Source organism: Medicago sativa, chromosome 5 (assembly GCF_051527215.1).
Source record: "Medicago sativa cultivar Bolivia chromosome 5, Bolivia_mono, whole genome shotgun sequence".
In the NCBI taxonomy this organism is placed as follows: domain Eukaryota; kingdom Viridiplantae; phylum Streptophyta; class Magnoliopsida; order Fabales; family Fabaceae; genus Medicago; species Medicago sativa.
This window is the reverse complement of record NC_140753.1, coordinates 8266696-8290629: the sequence shown is the minus strand read 5'-3', so window position 1 is coordinate 8290629 and position 23934 is coordinate 8266696. Positions and strand designations below refer to the sequence as shown.

Genomic DNA, 23934 nt, shown 5'->3' with positions numbered 1-23934 from the left:
CGAAAGGGCGGCTTAGGCAAAAAATGAGCACCCCGCTGATTGACAACCTATGAAGGCAATTCAGGCAAAAATGGGGCAATGAAAAGAATTCTATTCCCCGGTGAATCGAAAACCCGAAAGGGCGGTTCAGACAAAAGTGGGGTTTGAAAATGAAAAATGAAAGAATGAAAAATTGAAAAGCATTGACCACAGACGCGAACATTCAATGTTCACCCAGCACTGACACACCTAGCAACGGCGACCTGTATCCAAGAACCTTCCAAGGGTCCTCCTTTACAAGTTTTATTGCCCTCAGCCATGGTTTTGATACGTCTCTCAACGACGGTCTCTCCAAAGAGGTTTTTCCCCTGTGAATATGTTGCAGCACGAGCCACTACGTGCCCAATCTTCCAATGTCTCATCTGCCTTTGTGAAACTTCTCTGTCAAACTGCCAACCAATCATGCATTCCAAGCATTCGTACATGCATAATCATGCATTTTATGTGCTCATACATCCAATAATCTTGCTATACCATGCATACATGTTGCATATCCAACTCTCAACTGCCAAATTCAATCCAAGTTTCAACTGTCAAACTCAATTCCAACTGTCAATTTCAATTCCAGCTGTCAAATTCAATTCCAATTGTCAAATTCGAAGCAATTTCCAATCTCAATCTCAAATCATGTCAACTGTCAAATTCGAAGCAATTTCCAATCTCCATTTCGATTTCAACTGTCAAATTCGAAGCAATTTCCAATCTCAATTTCAATTTCAATTGTCAAATTCGAAGCAATGTCAATCTCCAATCTCAATTTCAATGTCAAATGTCAATGTCAAATGTCAATATCCAATGTCAATGCCAATGTCAATGTCAAATGTCAATGTCAAATGTCAATATCCAAATGCCAATGTCAATGTCAATGTCAATATCAATGTCAATATCCAATGCCAATGTCAAATGTCAATGTCAAATGTCAATATCCAATGCCAATGTCAATGTCAAATGTCAATATCCAATGCCAATATCAATGTCAATGTCAATATCCAATGCCAATGTCAATGTCAATATCAAATGTCAATGTCAATTTCAATTTCCAAGCCAATGTCAATGTCAATGTCAATGTCAATTTCAATTTGCAAGCCAATGTCAATGTCAATGTCAATTTCAACTTTCAATGTCAATTTTCAATTCAAATCAATGTCAATTTACTCTCAATTTACTCTTGGGCCAACAAAAATGGTCATGTCTATTTTCAAATCAAGTCAATGACAATTTACCCTCAATTGGTATCTTGTTAAACCAGATTTTCAATTTGTATCTTGTTACTGGTCAAGTGCCAGGTTCGATCCAGAAAGAACCACTTGTACCTGCTTATATACCTATGCTTCCGGACAAACGGCAAGTTCGATTTGAAGAACAGTTTGTACCCAGCTTATGCTTTGTTATCGGTCAAACGACAAGTTCGATCTAGAAAGAACAGTTTGTACCCAGCTCATGCTTTGTTACCGGTCAAACGGCAAGTTCGATCTAAAAGAACAGTTTGCACCTACCCCCCATGATGTGGTGATAATCCAACGGCAAGTTCGATCCAAAGAACAGTTTGTATCTACCCTTTTGTCTATATCTCCGGCCAAACAGCCAGTTCGATCCCAAGAACAGTTTGTGTCTGCCTATCTGTTTGTATTTTCAATCAAGTGTCAAGTTCGATCCAAAGAACAGCTCGTATCTGCCTATATGTCTATGTTTCAGGTCAAGTACCAAGTTCGATCCCAAGAACAGCTTGCACCTATCTCTTGCTTTGTATTCCTTGGTCAAGTGGCTAGTTCGATCCAAAGAACAGCTTGTACCTGTCTATTTGTTGCCCGTCCTTTCTACCTTGATGTCTATAAATCCCTTGGTGGTGTGACACAGCCCGTAGATTCCGGTTCGATTGTCTTGCATCCATAAATGAAATGTTGCATGGCATTCGTGTTTGTTTGAAAATCTGAAAGTGTATTTTTATGTCCAAAAGCAGTGCAAATGTTAATATTTAAGTATCTTCGTCCCGTCAATTCTAAGACTTCGTCTCTTGACTCCCCGGACAAAGAAACTTAAATAGGGGCAGCTGTTATACCCTAATTTTGGACCTAAAAATACTTGTTCAATTCTTCTTTTCTTGCATTATAAGTCATTTGATATGTCTCTGATCAATTGCATCTTTCTCTGCATTTTATTTCAATGTTATTTGCAAAATTCACATAAAAGGGTATTTTAGTCATTTCCTGCATTCAACTCATTTTAATCTTTGAAAATTGTTTGAGTCTTTCCTTGTTTCAATCTCATGTCAAAATTCATTTCAGAAAACATCAGTTGGGTCATTTTTTAGTCAGTTTAGCCCCTAGGGGCATTTTAGTCATTTCATGTGTTAAAATTTCTTTCAATCTTTTAAAATTTTGTTTGAGTCCTTTCAAATAGTTTGAATAAGTCTTCATTTCAATTCTATGTCAGAATCCCTTTTAAAATTGCATTTGAAGTCATTTCGAGTCAATTTTGCCCCTAGGGGCATTTTAGTCTTTTCATGTGTTAAAACTCTGTTTAAATTCTAAAAATTGTCTCTGAGTCTTGTATAAGTTCTTGCTTTAATCTCCTGTTAAAAATCCATTTTAAAATTTCATCTGAGTCATTTTTAGTCGTTTTAAGCCCCTAGGGGCATTTTGGTCATTTCACATAATATCTCTGTTTCATTTTAATCTGCTTTGTGTTTTTAATCGTCTCGCTTTACGTTAATTTTCAATTTACTTTTTCAATTCAATTTTAGTTTAATTTTCATTTTAGTCCTCGTACTTTTGTTATTTGCATTTTAATCCTTTTTTAGTTTGTTAGAGTCCAAGTGCCACGTGTCCAAATGTTATTGGTCCACAAAAGTTTGTTACAAGTCAAGTACACATGGCATTGTCTCATTGGCCCAAAGCATTCTCACATCACCTATATAAGTCAAACCATGGTCAAATTTTCAACACCAATCATTTTTTACAAATTCCACAAAAAAATCACAAAACAATTTTTTCCTCTTTCCCTCTTCTCTTCTCTCTCACGTGGCCACTCATCACCACCACCATAACCACTTTTTTTCCACCACTTCCACCACCACAACCAACTTTCAACCACCACAACAAACTTTCTCCTCCACCCTAACTAACTCCTCTAACCTCCATAACCACCATAAACAACCACAAAATCATTACAACTTCATCTTCAACCTTCACCAATTCTCCATAACCAAACCTTCAACAACTAACAACAACCTTCATCATTTCAATTCTGGATTCATCTTTTGGCATCAACAACATCTTCAAAATCTGCATTCAACCCTCAACACAATCACAATCATCATCATCACCAACACATCCATTCCAAAACCGAAAATGAAGTGAGAAAAGAAGAAGAAAGAATGGTGCAGCAAGAACAAATCAAGAACAGCAACACATAAGCCATTTTTGAAGAGGAACAAAACGTGAAGGGGGAAGAAGAACGAATCGGACCATACGAAGAAGAAGGAAGAACCGGCAAAGCAAGCAAGAAGTATTCTCCAATTTGTGTAAGAGGTAACCATGTTAATCCTTTCCTTGTTGTGATTTTCATTCAAGAATTTGTTTTCAAAAGTGCTGAATTTGAATGTTTGGATCTATGTGTTGTGGGAACTTTGAGCATGAACATGTTTTTGGTGAAAAAAAAAGAATGAATGAAGGGAGAAGAGAAGTGCAGCGCTGCTGCTTGTATGCTATTCTTGTTGGACCGGTTCGGTTGAACCGACCCGTTCCTGAACCGGTCCAACCTCCCTTGGTCCCATCTTGCAGCCCAAATGCTTCATTTTTTTTCAGTATGCTGTTTACACCCCCCTTTTTCTGTACGTTTTAGTAAATTTTTTGTTAATTGCACCCCTGTCCATTTAATCTTTTCATGAAAAATCCTAAAATTTTTTCTATGTGTTCTTGATATTTTTCTTAACATCTTTGTGACATTGTCTTGTGTTAAAGCCTGAGAAGAAATATTTGAGGCATTTTTTTCCATTCTTGGTGAAATTAGTGATTTTTCTTGCACATTTTTTAGCCTAAAAAACCTTTAAAAATTCCTATGTGTTCTTGATCATTTTCTTGATATTTTTGTGATGTTGTCATGTGTCAAATCTTGGTTACAAAATATGTAGCATTTTCTTGTTAAAAGTTTACCATTTTTTGTTAAAAATTGTGAAATTTTACATGTGTTTGTGTCTAAAAAATCTCTAAAAAATTCCAAAAAAATTCATGTAGGCTTCTTGATATTTTTGTAGCATTTTGTGGTAATTTTCACATGTTAAAATTGGTTAAAAAATGAGGTGTTAATTTTCTTACTAGTTTTGTCATATTTTGTGCTAAAAATAAGTGAAACTTTGCTTGATTTCAATCCAAATTGCTTGTTGAATTTTAGTGACCTATGCCACTTGATTTCATAGGGTTTAGCTACTGTTTGTGTTTAATTTTGTTGCATAATTGTGAATTTTGGTAGGTTACTTAGCTTACAAGTCATTAAGTAGTTAAATAATGTAAATATGCTCCAAATTTGTTTTAAAATGTCAAGTAAATCATGTAGCCTTAATTCCCATTCCAAAAACTTGTTTCTAAACCTTTAAAATGTAATTGGAATGTGAGAATTATAGGTCACTTGGTTCTTGCATTTTATGAACAAATTTTAGCCATGTTTGCACTTATTTTCTATCTTTTATATCCTAGTATTTCTCTTACTTCACTTCTTTGATATTGTCATGTCCTACTAACTCCTTTCATTTCATGTTTCATCATTTCATAAGCATCTCCATTTCATCCTATATTCATCTCTATTTTTCTTGCAATGTGATTTGTACCAAAGTTAGAATGTAAACACTTAGGAGTTCTTGTAATATTTTACTTTCATGCTTTTAATTTCTTGGCAAAGAGGCCATAGAATGTATCTAGGGTATGATGTAAAGGACAATGGACTCTAATGATGTACACCGACACAAGCACCGACACATGCACACACACCACTATATAGCTAGAATATGCATGTTTAGATGTATGTTTAGGATTGTATGTTTAGATGAATGCCTAGGACTTATACTTAGAAAAAACCCAATTTTCCAAACAAATGTGAACAACTTCACTCAAATCCTTTCCAAATAAACCTTGGGATCCAATATCCCATTGAATTTTCCTTTTATTTTCTTAATCAAAAATCCAATGAAAATAATCATACTTTGACCTCTTTTGCAAATGACTAATTCCACCTCACAATTTTCCAATCTCATGCCCTTGAGGCCTCTTTCTATTCTTCAAAATCCAATTTTCAAACTTAAAATCAATCAACAAAAACAAAAACATTTTTTGAGAGAGAACTACGGTGGATTTGATCCCTTAATCGGGTACGTAGGCAAGGAACAAAATTCCTTCAATTCAACTAAAATAAAAATCCAAAAACATTCTTCTCCCTCCAATTCTTCATTTAGTAAATTCTTAGGTGTAAATAACATTTCAAAATAGCATTTAAAAATAAAGCGCGCGCGTAGAAATTAAAGACGGTTCCTATAGGTTACTATAGTCGTTATGGGTGCCTAACACCTTCCCGTAGCGAAAACAACTCCCGGACCTCGATTCTCAAGGGTTTTGCTTACTTTTTCCCTTCCCAAGAAAAAATAAGATATCACCGGTTAAAAAGGTTCAAACGTAATCAATGTTTGACACCCGAAAACCAAGATAAAACAAATAGCAATAAATTTTCTTGTTTTTACTTCTTATAAAATGCACCATAGTCTAAATTTCAATCTATTATAATTTTCCATCTCTATATTGTCTAAATTTGAACTATTAATTTTATCTCTTTAATTTTTTTCTTTTGCACATTTTATTCGCAATCAATACCAAACTTCTCTTCACATGGATCCTTCCAATCCTTCCCATATTGCAAAAATGTTCATGGATTACATGAATGACGACATGGATGAAGAACTTGTGCGGCTTTACTTTGAAAGTCAAGAGCAACATGCGAGCTCAAGTAAGCCCAGACGTCAAAGAAGAAATATAGAGAGGAATCATGAAGAAGGACATGATCGGTTATTCAATGATTATTTTTCAGAAGCTCCAGTGTACACAGATGAGCAATTCCGTCGAAGGTACCGAATGCGTAAACATGTCTTCCTTCGCATAGTTGAAGCTCTTGGTCAACATGATGAGTATTTTCAACTGAGGGTTGATGCAACTGGTAGATCAGGTATTTCACCACTCCAAAAATGCACTGCTGTTATTCGTATGTTGGCATATGGAACATCTGCTGATAGTGTGGATGACTATTTGAGAATTGGTGAATCCACGACACTAAAATGTGTTGATAAGTTTACAAGAGGTGTGATTAGTGTATTTGGGCCACAATACTTGAGAAAGCCAACCACCGAAGATATTGAACGCCTACTGCAGATGGGGGAGGCACGTGGTTTTCCAGTTATGTTTGGGAGTATTGATTGTATGCATTGGGAATGGAAAAATTGCCCAGTTGCATGGAAAGGGCAATATGTTCGAGGTGATCATGGTAAACCCACTGTTATGATTGAAGCAGTTGCTTCACAAGACTTGTGGATTTGGCACGCATTCTTTGGGGTAGCGGGTTCAAACAACGATATCAATGTGTTGAACCAATCTGATGTCTTCAATGATGTTATGCAAGGGCGAGCTCCTGAAGTCCATTTTTCAGTTAATCGTAAAGAATACAACATGGGGTATTATCTATTAGATGGCATTTATCCCGAATGGGCAACATTTGTGAAAAGCATCCCAATGCCACAGGGGGATAAGAGAAAATTGTATGCCCAACATCAAGAAGGTGCTCGAAAAGATATCGAACGAGCGTTTGGAGTTCTCCAATCCCGATTTGCGATCATACGTAACCCAGCTCGATCTTGGCACTTGGATGCACTAAAACGTATAATGGATACGTGCATCATATTACACAACATGATTGTTGAAGATGAACGTGCATCATATTACACAACATGAGAATATTCACAACTAAAAATTATTTTAAACGTTCATGTATTTTTTTAACGTTTATGTATTTTTATTTTATTTTGTGCTAGTAGTTTATTTTAACGTTTATGTGTTTTTTATTGTATTTTCTTATAACTTATTTGTGTCAAGTAGTACGTTATTTAATATATTTTCATTTGATTTTATTTATTTTTTTGGATATTTTAATTCATTTTGAGTATATTGTGAGATACATTTTATATATTAATGTAAAATATAATTTGGAGTATATTGTAAGATTAGTGGGACCCGTTGTAAGTTTTGTAAGAGTGGTATGGATATTTGGAAAATGTAGCTGAGTGGTTTAAATAATTGGAAAGTGTGAAGTAATATAAAGTATTATGTGGGACCCATTTATACCACCCATGTAGAGTGGCATGGATATGGGTGCTCTAAGCGTGTGTCTTGATGAATTTAATTTAGGGAAATACTAAAGTGCACGACAATCTTTTTCGTGTCATATGTACGTCACAAAAATGCTTTCATTTTAAAAAAAATTATGACTTAAAATAACCCATTTAGTGTTTAGGTAATTAATTGTTTTTAAGAAGTCACATTATAACTCCTTTTTTTTTTGCCACTTCTCCAAATCACCTAAGCCTGGGTTTTATCGATTGGTTTAGGATAAGTACCAACATTCCAATACTTATTATTGTTAAAGTGTTAAGTGAATTAAGTATTTACATTTGAAGTGTTAGATTTGTTTTTACTGAGTAAATTGCTTGTTATTTCAACCTGTCTTATGTATTTCTGTGTGCGTGTGTGTCGTGCTGTATAGCATGACTCATTAATTTATGCTTCATGATCAAGCAAATGTATCTCATAAAAGTGTTGTTGTGTAGTTGGTGAAGTATTTGTGTTGTGGGACTAAGACTTGCTTATTCTGGTACACATGACATTTTTGGCAAGTCTAACTTTTGTGTAGTTCTCTGATTCACATTACATATTTAGCAATGCATATTATTTTCTTACTTTTGTTTTCTGTAGTTGTCTTTGCAAAAGTTTTTCTCTCACCTTTGTTGCAAATCCCTCTGAGGAAGAAGTATTTGTTGAGGTTAGCACTTGTTAACTTTCAAATCATATTTTTAAGTACATTCAAGATGTGGTAATAATCTTTAATTTGTTGATGTTACTTAGTTAGCACCACTTGTTTACTTTCAAATCATTTATTTAATTACATGTTTTGGTAATAATATTCTGTTGTTGAATGTCAATTGAATCCTTTGAAGTGATTATTTATCACAGATCAAAATAGCTAGCCTTCAGTATCATTGTATCAATTGATTATGTTGTACATTGTGACTCTCCAGTGTTTGTTGTATGCTTGTAAGTTGTTACTTTATAACCTGATATCAGTTGCGTAGTCAAGATCCTAGGTCAGGGGCTTCAGACTTTTAATTTCATTGGAGATACCAAAGTTTTTTGTAGTTATTTTTTCTTTTAATTTTATCATTTTTTCCAATCAAATAACTAATTACAATATATACCACACGAAAATTAGAATTTGAAAGATGAATATCATAAATAATAAGAAATTAGCAAACATAGTTTTTTTTAGTCAAAGTGATCATAGTTATAGTCTCTCAAGAAGATAAAAAGGAAAGAAAAAAAAAATAGAAAGGAAGATGGAGAATGACATACTCCATCCGTTCTAAATTATAAAAAAAGAAGTAATAAATTCACACTTATTAAAAAACCTAAAACAATATTTTAGGGTATAGCTTTTTGTTTTCTCCTCTGAATAAGTTTCATGGGAAGAAGTATAAACAATTTTTATTGATTATTATTTATGGAGAATATCAGAGAGAGTGTAAATAAAATATAATTTCCATTTAATTTTATCATAATAAGTAAATAAACAATTGAGAAAGATGTTTTTTTAAACAACATGATTAAATAGGGTAAAAAGTTTCTTTTTTTCTTATAATTTTAAGACAGAAAATAATTGTTTTATAAGTTAGGATGGAAGAGGATAAAGTTATACAATTTACCAAATCTTTCAAAAAGAAATTGAAACTATATGAAATGTTAAGTAACACATGCAAGCACGCACGTGCGCGCACGCACACATATATGTGTGTGTGTGTGTGTGTGGATGTGTGTGTGTGGTTTAATAGTAAAGACTTTCCATATGACTTGTAAAAATTGTGTTTAATCCAAAATGTTTCATTTTTACTTCAGCACAAATTTAATTATTAATAAGAAAATATTATGAATAAGAAAATAATATAAAGGGAATGTATCCTTAGAAAAATATAAAAGAAACGTAAGTGCCTTAAGATATAAAAACCAAAAGAGAAAGTATCAAAAGTAAGTTATTAACTGGGTCACATGTTATTTATATGAGCTGATGAAAACTTGAGCTATAGATGCAAAATCTTTCGAGTAGATGCAATAGAAATTTTTTAAAAGGTTCAAATAGAAATAAAATTGAGCAGTGTAAATTTTGAAAGTCCAAAGGGATGCAGCTACATCCCCTCACTTATATGTGGCTCCACCACTGCTAATATAATCCTTGTACTCTGCTTGGATTCATGTTCTTTTACCTTTTCAAAGCATAAAAATAAGAATAATAAGCATAACATAGATTTAATGATACTTGCAGCCAAAGAGTAACTAACACAAAAGCACTCATCTTTTTTCTCTTTTATTATTGCAGGCTACCATGAAGATGCTAACGAAGGCTATAACTCTTTTTGTGATTCTGTTTGTTTGTGATGTGTCTCTGGCTTTGAAAAGGAATGACGAGGAGAAGACAACATACATAGTTCATATGGCAAAATCAGAAATGCCATCCAGCTTCAATCACCACTCACACCGGTATGAATCAACCCTGAGGTTGGTTTCTACCTCAACACACATTCTCTATACATATGAAAAAGTTATTCGTGGTTTTACTACAAGCTTAACAGCTGAAGAAGCCCGGTTATTGTCGAGTCAAGCTGGGATTCTAAAAGTTTCACAAGATAAGAAGTACAACTTGTTTACTACTAGAACTCCAGAGTTTCTCGGGTTGATAGAATTCCTGCCATGTTTCATGCATCATCATCATTAAACAAAACCATGGAGGATGTAATTGCTGGTGTTATAGACTCTGGAGTTTGGACTGAAAGCAAGAGCTTCGATGATACCGTATATGGGTCTGTTCCCAACAAGTGAAAAGGAAAGTGTGAAACAGGTACCAATTTCACAACCTTAAGCTGTAATAAGAAATTGATCGGTGCTAGGTTTTATCTAAAGGGCTGTGAAGCCGATACAGGTAGTCCAATCAATGAAACCAAGGATTCTAGGTCGCCACGAGACACTTATGGCCATGGAACTCACACAGTGAGCACTGCTGTAGGGTCTCCTGTGAGAAATGTGAGTCTTCTTGGGTACGTTGATGGTACATCACATGGGATAGCCCTAAGGGCCAGAGTTGCTATATGCAAGGTTTGCTGGGGAGGTGGTGATTGTTTGGGTTCTGATTATCTAGCCGCAATTGATCAAGCTATCGCGGAGGAGAAGAGCGAGAAGGATGCCTAAACAGAACTTACTTCGCTCTTTCTCAATGATGTAAGGCAGAACAAAAATTTTGACTATTAATACTTCCTTCCTCCGATCTTTAGAGATAAATTGGTCAACTATATTTGATTTAGTTGGTTCATAATGTAGACCAAATACATCAACTTTTACTTGTTGGAACAAAATGTGTTTAACAATGAACCTTAAAGAGTTTTGATGATAACAAGGTATTAAAAATTGTAAATTGGACTAGCTAATATTTGTTCAAGTGTACAGGACCATAATTACAAAGTTACATCATCATTGGTTCTGAATGAGCAAATAAAGAGCAAAGGAAACAACAAAGATTTGAAGCTTAGACGCTCCTGAAGGCAACTTGTTACTAAAGAAGAAAAAGCGCTCCTGAAGTTAAGTCGCTTCTGAAGTAAGAATAGTGCTCCTGACGTTAAGACGCTTCTGAAGTAAGAATGGTGGTCCTGAAGACAAGAAGTCCAGAAGTCATATCATCAGAAGCTGCATCATCAGAAGCTGCCTCATCAGAAGCCATTTCACCAGAAGCTGAATCTCAACTGGATTTGCAAAAGATTCAAGAATTGAAGAATCTACATTGCAAAAGCTGTCTATTGGATTCGAAAACACAAACAAAGGATTAGTGGAATTTTGCAACGGTCATTTCAAAGGTGTTTGAAGGCTTGTGCTTGCAATTTGGACGAAAGCGTTGACATTGTACTTTGTACGAATTGTACAACCACGTTCTCCACTACTCTGTTTTGTGTCCACGCTACAAGACAAGAAAACAGCTCCAGAATACAGCTTCGCCTGCATAGATGTTCCTTTGGATAAGGAATGGATTTCAAATTTGTTCTTCATAGGACAACAACCAAATCAGGCAATATATCATTGGTGAAAGATCAAGCTTCAACAACGACTCTTTGGTGTGCTGGCAATTTCACAACGTCTCTTTCACACCTCTATATAAAGGAGTGAAGACTTAGAGTTTTGGTAATGCAAGAACGCTGAACGAAAGACTCACAACTTTTTTACAAGTGCCAAACCTCTGCTGAAATTGTTCTGCATTCACTTAGAATTTCTGTGTCTTATAGTCATATCTTAGAAATTCTTAAGTCCATTGAGTCTGTATCTGATTTGTATTGTGAGCACCTCTGATTGTATATCAAGTGTTCAACCTTAAACAATTTTCTGTGTAATTTTGTTTAGTTAGGAAATCTCTTGCTTGTGTGCTTGAGCAAAGGAAGTCTCTTGCTTGTGTGCTTGAGCAAAGGAAGTCTCTTGCTTGTGTGCTTGAGCAATTGTAATCAGATATTACTCTTAGTGAAATCTCCTTGGAAGTGCAAGGGGGACTGGACTACTTCCGGATTGTGGAAGGAACCAGTATAATTGCCTTGTGTCGTTCTTCTTCTCTCTCTCTGTTTTTTTCCGCTGCATTTAGATTCTGATTATCACTTCAGAAGCTGTCTCACTTAGCTTCTGATCAGTGTATTCAGTTGTTTAGGAGAAACGAAGAATTTTTAAAAACACAATTCAACCCCCCCTTCTTGTGTTTTTCTCACCTTCAATTGGTATCTAGAGCCTTGGTCTGTTGTGTAACACTTAACCGTGCAACAGTCAAAGATCTGAGAAAAACATGACTACTCCTCCTCCTAATGGTTCTGGTTCTAGTGATACTAGCTATAAAAATGTCTCACATGATTATAGTGATAGTAAGAAAACCAGTGTTGGAAAAGTTCCAAAGTTCAATGGAGATGCTGAAGAGTTCTCTCGGTGGAAGACCAATTTTTACAGTTACATCATGAGCCTAGATGAAGAATTATGGGATATTCTGGAAGATGGTGTTGGTGATTTAGTCCTTGATGAAGAAGGAGCTGCTGTGGATAGAAAGAAACATACTCCAGAACTGAGGAAACTCTACAAGAAGCATCATATTATCAGAGGAGCTCTTGTCACTGCCATACCCAAAGCAGAGTACATGAAAATGAGTGACAAATCCACTGCTAAAGCTATGTTTGCTTCTCTCTGTTCAAATTATGAAGGGAGCAAGAAGGTCAAAGAAGCAAAGGCTCTTCTGCTTGTACATCAGTATGAGTTATTCAAGATGAAGGATGATGAAACTATTGAGGAGATGTACTCAAGGTTTCAAACCTTAGTTTCTGGGCTACAGATTCTAAAGAAGAGCTATGTTGCTTCTGATCATGTAAGCAAGATTCTCAGAAGCTTACCTGCCAGATGGAGACCGAAGGTGACTGCCATTGAGGAAGCTAAAGATTTAAACACTTTAAGTGTCGAAGATCTTGTTAGTTCTCTCAAAGTTCATGAGTTAAGTCTTAATGAACATGAGTCTACTAAGAAGAGTAAATCAATAGCTCTTCCATCCAAAGGCAAGTCATCAAAAGCTCTCAGAGTGGTTGAATCTGAAGAGGAAGAACAGTCAAGTTCAGATTCTGAACCAGATGCTGCTGAAATGGCCATGCTCTCAAACAGACTTCAATATCTGGCCAAGAAGAACAGAAAGTTTCTCGCCAAAAGGGGTAACTCCAGAAGCTCAAGGAAAGAAGATCAGAAGGGATGCTTCAACTGTAAGAAGCCTGGACACTTCATTGCTGAATGCCCTGATCTTCAAAGAGAAAAGTCAAAGGACAAATCAAAGAGGTCTACATTCAAACCAAGCAAATTCAAGAAGCAGATTAAGCAGAGTTTAATGGCAACCTGGGATGATTTGGGTAGTGAATCTGGATCTGATAAAGAGGAAGCTGATGAAGATGCAAAGGTAGCTGTTGGGTTGGTAGCAACAGCAACTTCAGAAGCTGGATCAGATTCAGACTCAGAAGATGAAAACGAGGTATATTCCAAAATTCCCAGAGATGAACTTGTTGAGTCACTTAAAGAACTTCTTACACATTTTGAAGTAAGAACCAATGAGTTGAAGGATTTAAAAGAAAAATATGCTGATTTGGTACAACAGCAAAAATCAACTCTATTGGATCTGAAAGCTTCTGAACAAGGACTTAGGGGTTTTGACTTCATGTGTAAAACATATGAAGATCAGCTCAGGTTCTTATGTCAGAAGCTACAAGAAAAGTGTAATGAAAAACCTTTAAGTAATCATGAAATTGCTCTTGAAGATTTCATTATATCTGGCATTGACAGAAGCAGAGTAGCTTCTATGATTTATAGCATTTACAAGAACAATGGCAGAGGAATTGGTTTTCCAGAGGTGAAACTTGAGAAAACCAATCTAAAGTCTTGTTGTGAATGCATCAAGGAAGGTCTGAAAACATTCTTTGTACCAGAAGGGGCTGAGTTGGAAACTGTTGTTCAATCAGAACCTGAAGCTTTTAGTTCTAAGGCTAAGATTATTTCAAAGCCAAAGAACTCTAAGTCAAAGGCTATGATCAAATCTGATTCCAAGACTTCAAAGGTTAGGATCCTGAAAAGATCAGAACCTATTCCTCAGAGTCTGGTGAAACCAAAATCTGGGGTTCTGAAGTCTAAGTTTCAGAAGAAGACAGTTACTGCTTCTGAAGTACCAAAACCTAAGGTGATGGTTAATCAGAAGCAACCCAACTCACAGCACAAGGTACAAGAAGTGAAGAGTAAAGCCTTAAGTACTAACCTTCCAGGACCCATAGAACAATGGGTACCTAAAACTAAAAATGTCAATGATGCAGGTATGTCTAAGAGCAGTGCCAAAGCAAAGATCATGGTACCTAGACAGCGGTTGCTCAAGACACATGACAGGAGACAAGTCCATGTTCCTCAGCCTAACAATGAAAGAGGGAGGAAATGTGAAATTTGGAGGCAACCAGTCAGGCAAGATCATAGGTACAGGAACTATTGGTAATTCCTCTACCTCAATTAATAATGTATGGTTGGTAGATGGTCTTGAACATAACCTTTTGAGCATTAGTCAATTTTGTGATAATGGTTATGATGTGCTTTTTGAAAAACCCAACTGTACAGTAATCAACAAGGAAGACAAATCCATTGTGTTCAAGGGAAAGAGAGTTGACAATGTCTATAAAATCAATTTTTCTGAACTGGCTGATCAGAAGATGATTTGCCTACTATCAGTGAATGATAAGAAATGGATGTGGCACAGAAGGTTGGGACATGCTAACTGGAGGTTAATCTCTAAGCTTAGTAAGTTACAACTTGTGAAAGGGCTACCAGACATTGACTATCATTCAGATGCACTCTGTGGTGCATGTCAGAGAGGGAAAATTGTGAAATCATCTTTTAAAACCAAAGACATTGTTTCAACCTCAAGACCTTTAGAATTACTCCATATTGATTTATTTGGACCAGTGAGTACTGCATCCTTATATGGAAGTAGATATGGATTAGTCATTGTTGATGATTACAGCAGATGGACTTGGGTGAAATTCATAAAGAGTAAAGATGTTGCGTGTGATGTATTCAGTAGCTTCTGCACTCAAATTCAATCTGAAAAAAATCAAAAATTTTGAAAATCAGAAGTGATCATGGTGGAGAATTTGAAAATGAGCCATTTGAAGCTTTTTGTGAAAAACATGGAATTTTCCATGAATTCTCTTCTCCTAGAACACCACAACAAAATGGGGTTGTAGAGAGAAAGAATAGAACTTTACAAGAAATGGCCAGAACCATGATCCATGAAAACAATTTACCAAAACATTTTTGGGCAGAAGCAGTGAATACAGCATGCTATGTTCAAAACAGGATCTATATTAGACCTATTTTGGAGAAAACAGCATATGAACTCTTTAAAGGAAGAAAACCCAATATCTCTTACTTTCATCAATTTGGATGTACATGTTACATTCTGAACAACAAGCTCTACCTAAAGAAATTTGATGCCAAGGCCCAAAGAGGAATCTTTTTAGGTTACTCTGAAAGGTCAAAGGCATACAGAGTGTATAATTCAGAAACACTTTGTGTCGAAGAATCTATGCACGTTAAATTTGATGACAAGGAGCTTGAAGATAAAACTTCAAAGCAAGGTGAAAGTTCTGCAGAGATACAGGTTCCTGAAGCTACTCCAGAACCTGATCAGATAGCTGAATCTGAAGATAGTCCAGAAGCTGAACCCACATCAGAAGCGCAAGATGAACCTGCTTCTGATGAAGCACAAGATGGCTCACATCAAGAAGATCCTCCCAGAAACACATTCAAACACAAGTCTTCACATCCTGAGGAGCTAATCATTGGAAACAAAGATAGTCCAAGAAGAACAAGATCACATTTCAGACAAGAAGAGTCAATGATTGGACTAATCTCAATGATTGAACCTACAACAGTTGATGAAGCACTTTCAGATGATGGATGGATCCTAACTATGCAAGAAGAGTTGAATCAATTTCAAAGAAATGATGTGTGGGATCTGGTACCCAAACCTCAGCACAAGAACATTATTGGAACAAAATGGGTATTCAGAAACAAGCTGAATGAGCAAGGTGAAGTAACAAGAAACAAAGCCAGGCTTGTTGCACAAGGGTATAGTCAACAAGAAGGCATTGATTACACTGAAACGTTTGCTCCAGTTGCAAGATTGGAAGCAATCAGGTTACTTCTTTCCTATGCAGTTAATCATGGCATAATATTATATCAAATGGATGTCAAGAGTGCATTTCTAAATGGTGTCATAGAAGAAGAAGTGTATGTCAAGCAACCTCCTGGATTTGAGGATATTAAATATCCTGACCATGTTTTTAAACTGAAGAAATCACTATATGGCTTGAAACAAGCTCCCAGAGCTTGGTATGATAGACTAAGTAATTTCTTAATCAAAAATGATTTTAAAAGAGGACAGGTTGATACTACACTCTTCAGAAGGACCCTTGAGAAAGATATTCTTGTTGTGCAAATATATGTTGATGATATAATATTTGGTTCTACTAATGCATCTCTTTGCAAGGAATTTTCTGAGTTAATGCAGGATGAATTTGAAATGAGCATGATGGGAGAGCTGAAGTTCTTCCTTGGCATTCAAATCAATCAATGCAAAGATGGAGTTTTTGTTCATCAATCAAAGTACACAAAGGAGCTTCTGAAGAAGTTCAAACTTGAAGATTGTAAAGTGATGAACACTCCAATGCACCCTACGTGCAACTTAAGCAAAGAAGATGAAGGAGCTAAAGTAGATCAGAAGCTGTATAGAGGTATGATTGGTTCTTTGTTATACCTCACTGCATCTAGGCCAGATATTTTATTCAGTGTATGCTTGTGTGCAAGATTCCAATCAGATCCTAGAGAATCTCATATGACTGCTGTCAAGAGAATCTTCAGGTATTTGAAGGGAACAACTAATCTTGGACTCCTTTATAGGAAATCCTTAGATTATAAGCTAATTGGATTCTGTGATGCTGATTATGCTGGTGATAGGATTGAAAGAAAGTCAACCAGTGGCAATTGTCAATTTCTGGGTGATAATCTTATATCCTGGGCTAGCAAAAGACAAACAACTATTGCTATGTCTACAGCAGAAGCAGAATACATTTCAGCTGCAAGTTGTTGTACACAACTACTTTGGATGAAACATCAGTTGGAAGATTATCAGATAACTGCTAACAGTATTCCCATTTATTGTGATAATACTGCTGCTATTTGTTTGTCTAAAAATCCAATTTTGCATTCAAGAGCTAAGCACATTGAAATCAAACACCATTTTATCAGAGATTATGTTCAAAAAGGAATTTTAGATATACAATTCATTGATACTGAAAATCAATGGGCTGATATATTTACTAAGCCTTTAACTGTTGAAAGATTTGATTTTATAAAGAAAAATTTGAACATGCACTTTGTATCTGATTAAATGCTTGCTTGCTCCTGAATAGGATTTTAGGTTCTGAAGTTAGTTCAGAAGCGGTAGTCGATCAGAAGCTCTTTATTGAGGTTCTGAGGAAAACTCGCTTCTGATGATGACGTCAGCATCTGAAGTCCAGAAGCTGGATTTGTTGCTTCTGAATAGTTGAATTAGTGGAAACGTTGAAGGTTACCTTTTAAAAAGTAACTTCTGGCCCACTAACTTGGTAGTTACTCTGTGAACTTCTTACGTGGCCTGTATGTGTTGGTGTATAACTAAAAGGGCAATGATGATTTAATAGCTTTGAAAGTACTTTTCACGCGCCCCCAATTTTGTCATTAATGTTATGTTTGTTTGTCTCTTTTGAATTGCAATCGTTTTACTTTTAACACTTTGTCAATTCACACACTACTCACTCACAACAAACACATTTGCTCTCAAACCTCTTGCGAAGTAAGCGCATTATCTCAACCTTAGAACCCTAAAATCTTCATCTTCTTCAAATCTTCGTCAATCATCAAATGGCATCATCAAGCCCAAAAGTTTCAGAATCTACATCAAACATGCAAAGAGTACCAGAATCTGGGTCCATCTACAAAGAGAAGACTATGGATATTCCATGGAAATCCTTAATCGTCCAAGTAGAATCGCCAGTGGACTTCACTTCACTCAAGAAGTACGAAGTGAACATGGAAGGCTATGTAGAAACTCAGAAACTGTCTGGATACTTCAACATGCTAAATGGGCCAACATATGTGAACTTGGTCAAAGATTTCTGGTTAAGGGCTGAAATCGTCAATGGAAAGCCTGTGAAGGCAGCAGATAAACCAGCTGGGTCGAAGAAAGGAAAGAAGGAGTTTGAGTTGAATCCCACTTCCTTCAGTAGCCTTGAGATAAGGTCTGAAGTGATGGGTATTCCTGTAATCATCACAGAGGAGATAATTGCTAAAGCTTGTAGAATGGATGCAGAAGGAAGATTTCAAGAAATAGTTAAAAAGGATGATGTCCTGCTGCAAAACTACTACAACACTCTTCTGGGTGGTAACAAAGATGCTAAGCCTTCTGAAATGGAGATTCACAACAGAATGTTGGTGAAATTCAGTAACGATTGCTTCTTTCAAAGAGCAGGTGGGTCTGATCAACCCAACAACCAACAGAAGCTAGCAATCTATTTCATGACCAATCTGGAAAAAATAAAATTTCCAAGATATGTATTGGATCATCTCTGCTGGGCTATTAATGAAGGCACAGTCAAAGGAAGGAAACAAGTGCCCTATGGAAGATTGCTCTCTGAGATCTTTTATCAAGGGAAAGTGCTGGATTTATTGAGAAGAACAAGGGATGCTTCTGATAAATGCTTCGAAGTCTCTACTGCAGAAAAGACTATCAGTAGCAAGACTTTGCATTCAATGCACTTTTTCAAGACAGCTCCTAAAGATGAGAAGTGGTTGGAGATGACCACAGAAGAATCTGAGATTATCAGGGACTTTCCTTCCTTAGTTAAGGAAAGTAATCCTGAACACTTAGCTAGATTAGTAGTTGAGTACGTCTTGGAGGTTGATGCAAGTTCTCAGGAGGAAGCTGCTCTTGCTAAAGGGAAAGGCAAGAAGGCCAAAGCAGTTGCTGTGTCAGAAGCTGCTGTTTCTGATGCACCTAAAGGGAAAAGGGCCAGAACTAGTTCAGAATCTGATGCTGCTCCTACTAAAGGAAAGAGGGCCAGAACTAGTACTGAGTCAGAAGCTGCTATTGCTAAACCTGTTTCTATCAAGGATAAAGGAAAGATGCTGAAGATTGGTGCTGCTTCTATTCCTCAGAAAAGAAGAAAAGGTAAGGCAGATTTGGTAATCACCGAAGAGCAGCTGGAGGAAGCTCTTAAAGAAATAGAGAAAGAAGAGGCTGATCCCAAGCTAAAGAAGAAGAAGGCTCCCCTTCAACTTGTGAGTCCTATGGTTGAGATGACTCCAAGAATGAAAAGGATGGCAGATGAACGTGCTTCTGATCTTATATCAGACAGAAAGGAACAAAAAGCACAATACATTCATCAAAGAGATGAAAAGCTCAAGGCTTTGGGATTGGAAGACTGTGATAGGTTCTACAAAGATAAATTGGCTGAAGTAAGAGCCATTGCTGGTAAGCCTACTGAAGACAATGAGGAAGACGATATGATGCTCATTTTTGAAAATGCTCCAGAAGATGGAACTTCAGAAGTAGTTCCTCAAGCTGCTGGTCCACAGAAGATCACTTCTGAAGCTGGCCCTGCAGTTCAGGTAATCCAGATTCCAGTCACCTCTATTCCCATTTCACCCTCTTCACCATCAGTACCTGAACCAATAGAAGACACTTCTGTCTTAGACAATCTTATTCTACACTATTCAGGTGACTTACCCAAAGACAAAACCTCAGAAAAGGCCTCTGAAACAACTCCAGAAGCAGCTGCTTCTGAAAATGTTGTTTCAGAAAACCCCCATCAACAAACACCTGAACCACATAAACCCACAACACCCCCACAATCACCAATAGCTACCATTGACCCCCAACTCAACATTCAAACATCAACTTCACCACAACAACCACCAACTGAAACTGACTTTCAACATGTACCTGAACACTCCCCAGAACCAACTCCCATGGATGTTGACATCTCTCTAGTCAATGTTCAAGCCTCAACCTCTATCACTCACATTGCCTCTGACCAGCCTTCATCTTCAAACACACAAACACACCTTACCATTCCAGTTCCTAACCCTGTTCAAGATCTGGAAATCTGTGATTCTGATTTTGAAACCCTTGAACAACCACCCACAAACATCCTGGAAACTGGATATATCAATGTTGAGCTTCTCACAATCCTGAGTCAGATGCATAATCTGGTGGATCAAAGAAGGACAATTGATCTCACAAGTGCATATGAAGACTCCTGGGCATCACTTCAGAACCGGGCAGCTGAGCTTATTGAAGAGATCAAGGCTAAATGCATCAGAGTCAAGCAAGCCTCAGTCAGAAGGCTAATGGAAAATCTGAATCAGAGTCTCAGAGTAAGAAGTTCTACACTGCTCCTGGCAAACCAGCCTTTCTTCTCAGAAACGGCCTACTTGACCAGAGAAGCAAGGTTGTGTAAGCTTCTGAAGAAACAGATGGCACAACAGCAGCAAGAGGCTAAGGAAAGGGAACAGGCTCTTCTCCAGAGGCAACAACAGCTTGAAGAACTGTTGCAGAAGAAAATTGAAGAAATGGAGAAGATGAAGAAACAACATCAAACCAACCCTTAGTTGCACACATTTGTGTTATTTTTGTTTGTTGTTTGTTTTAAATTCTTAGTCCTTGCTTCTGAAACCATCTTGCTTTATTTCTCTTTGCTTCTGAATGCTTACTGGTTTTGACTGATTAGCTGCTTCTGATAATTGGATATTCATGTTCATATACTTTGCTCTAATTTATTTAGTTAATTTACTATTATACTCTCTCTATTTGAGTTTTTCTCATATTTTTTTTGTCTTTTATGCTTACATTTATTTCAATTTTTTTTGATAATGACAAAAGGGGGAGTATATGTGACAAGTATTTAAAGGCTCTGAGCCCCATTAATGGCATTTGAATTTTTTTTTGAAAAACTTCTATCAGTTTTTTTTACCTTATTGGTATAAGCTATGAACGAACGAAGGAGTATCAAAATTCAAGTAAAATTAATTGAACCATTCTTCTTATCTATAAGTTAATTCTTCCAATGATTCAATTTTTTAAAGCTCTGATATTTTTATTGTGCGAAAAATGAATTTAATTAACCTGGATAGAACTTAGGGGGAGCTTACAAACCTCACCTTAAAGACTATCAGACTCAGGGGGAGTTTGAGCTTACAAACCTCAGACTCTGAGCTTACAAACCTCAGAACCCCAAAGTCAACTTGTTAATTAGATTAACAACAATTGATCAATTTTTAAATACTATTGTTTGTCATCATCAAAAAGGGGGAGATTGTTGGAACAAAATGTGTTTAACAATGAACCTTAAAGAGTTTTGATGATAACAAGGTATTAAAAATTGTAAATTGGACTAGCTAATATTTGTTCAAGTGTACAGGACCATAATTACAAAGTTACATCATCATTGGTTCTGAATGAGCAAATAAAGAGCAAAGGAAACAACAAAGATTTGAAGCTTAGACGCTCCTGAAGGCAACTTGTTACTAAAGAAGAAAAAGCGCTCCTGAAGTTAAGTCGCTTCTGAAGTAAGAATAGTGCTCCTGACGTTAAGACGCTTCTGAAGTAAGAATAGTGGTCCTGAAGACAAGAAGTCCAGAAGTCATATCATCAGAAGCTGCATCATCAGAAGCTGCAGAAGTCATATCATCAGAAGCTGCATCATCAGAAGCTGCCTCATCAGAAGCCATTTCACCAGAAGCTGAATCTCAACTGGATTTGCAAAAGATTCAAGAATTGAAGAATCTACATTGCAAAAGCTGTCTATTGGATTCGAAAACACAAACAAAGGATTAGTGGAATTTTGCAACGGTCATTTCAAAGGTGTTTGAAGGCTTGTGCTTGCAATTTGGACGAAAGCGTTGACATTGTACTTTGTACGAATTGTACAACCACGTTCTCCACTACTCTGTTTTGTGTCCACGCTACAAGACAAGAAAACAGCTCCAGAATACAGCTTCGCCTGCATAGATGTTCCTTTGGATAAGGAATGGATTTCAAATTTGTTCTTCATAGGACAACAACCAAATCAGGCAATATATCATTGGTGAAAGATCAAGCTTCAACAACGACTCTTTGGTGTGCTGGCAATTTCACAACGTCTCTTTCACACCTCTATATAAAGGAGTGAAGACTTAGAGTTTTGGTAATGCAAGAACGCTGAACGAAAGACTCACAACTTTTTTACAAGTGCCAAACCTCTGCTGAAATTGTTCTGCATTCACTTAGAATTTCTGTGTCTTATAGTCATATCTTAGAAATTCTTAAGTCCATTGAGTCTGTATCTGATTTGTATTGTGAGCACCTCTGATTGTATATCAAGTGTTCAACCTTAAACAATTTTCTGTGTAATTTTGTTTAGTTAGGAAGTCTCTTGCTTGTGTGCTTGAGCAAAGGAAGTCTCTTGCTTGTGTGCTTGAGCAAAGGAAGTCTCTTGCTTGTGTGCTTGAGCAATTGTAATCAGATATTACTCTTAGTGAAATCTCCTTGGAAGTGCAAGGGGGACTGGACTACTTCCGGATTGTGGAAGGAACCAGTATAATTGCCTTGTGTCGTTCTTCTTCTCTCTCTCTGTTTTTTTCCGCTGCATTTAGATTCTGATTATCACTTCAGAAGCTGTCTCACTTAGCTTCTGATCAGTGTATTCAGTTGTTTAGGAGAAACGAAGAATTTTTAAAAACACAATTCAACCCCCCCTTCTTGTGTTTTTCTCACCTTCATTACTAACCGATTTGTTTATTATAAAAAGGACCATAAGAGGTAAATATGTATATCTTCCTCTGTTGTCAAAGCGGCGCGGCGCGGCCACCCGAAAAATTGACGCGGCACATAGCGGGAGCTATTTCATGATACGGACACTAAAACTTAAAATTATATTATTAATAAAGGACTAATAAAATGGCGAAAAAAATATTTAGTATTAGTATAAATGAAAAATCAAAGATTATTAATTGTTTTTAGTATTAAATATCATATTGTTCAAAAAGAAATATTAAAATACCTTAAATAATATACTTAAACAATATACTTAAATACCATAATGCTAAAAAAAAAAAACTAAAATACCTTAAACAATGTACTTAAGAAACAAATTAATTGTATATACTTATTAATTTAAAAACTATATATCATACTATATTTTTTTGATAAAGACAAAAATAATATATCATGCCATAATTTAAAAACAATATACTATACTATGTATTATTTATTATTCCTTTAAAAAAAAGTATTATTACTATTAATTTAGTAAAACAAATTATTATTATGATTATTATATGAGTGTGACTTTTTTAAATCACATTCGCAATTAATTAATATTTATTGAAAACAAAAAACCAATGTAAAGCTATTGAATGAACAGAGAAGATTCAATTAAAAAATAAAAAATTGATAAAAAGCAAAACTACAAATTGGGAGTAGTGGGTTACATTTGTTCTGTCCAGCCATTCACAAGCTAAAACGTGTTTTTTTTCTTTCAAATAGGGAGTAGTGCCTTGTCAAAAAAAAAAAAAGACAAACAAGAGTAGTGGGTTATGTCCAGCCATTCATGTGCTGAAACATTTTTTTTTCTTCAAATCGATAAAAAAAAAAAAACTGTATCTTCCTCCCCTTGTCCCTCTCTCCTGCAACTCGCCGGAACAACCTCTAAAACATGGTCGTTTGTGTCCCTTTCTCCTGCAACTCGTCGGAAACAACCTCCAAAACATGGAAAAAGCGGCCGCTTTGGGTCCGCCCGCTCCACCGTTTCGCGTCTGCGAAACTCGCATTCTCCAAACGCGCCGCTTTGGAGCATTGTAACGCGGTGGTTTATTGTTTGCCGCTCCGCACCGCGATAGCGCCAAGAGTGGCCGCTATTGACAACAGAGATATCTT

At 36.2% G+C, this 23934-nt stretch overlaps 1 protein-coding gene across 1 annotated transcript; it reads left to right on the top strand.

Moving 5' to 3' along the window:
• The first annotated feature begins 5832 nt into the window (after positions 1 to 5832).
• On the top strand, positions 5833 to 7153 carry LOC146919695 (uncharacterized). Its single transcript, XM_085713130.1, has one exon. It carries the CDS (start codon positions 5913 to 5915, stop codon positions 7023 to 7025), a length of 1113 nt encoding a protein of 370 aa, XP_085569256.1. The 5' UTR covers positions 5833 to 5912; the 3' UTR covers positions 7026 to 7153.
• Positions 7154 to 23934: the final 16781 nt, after the last annotated feature.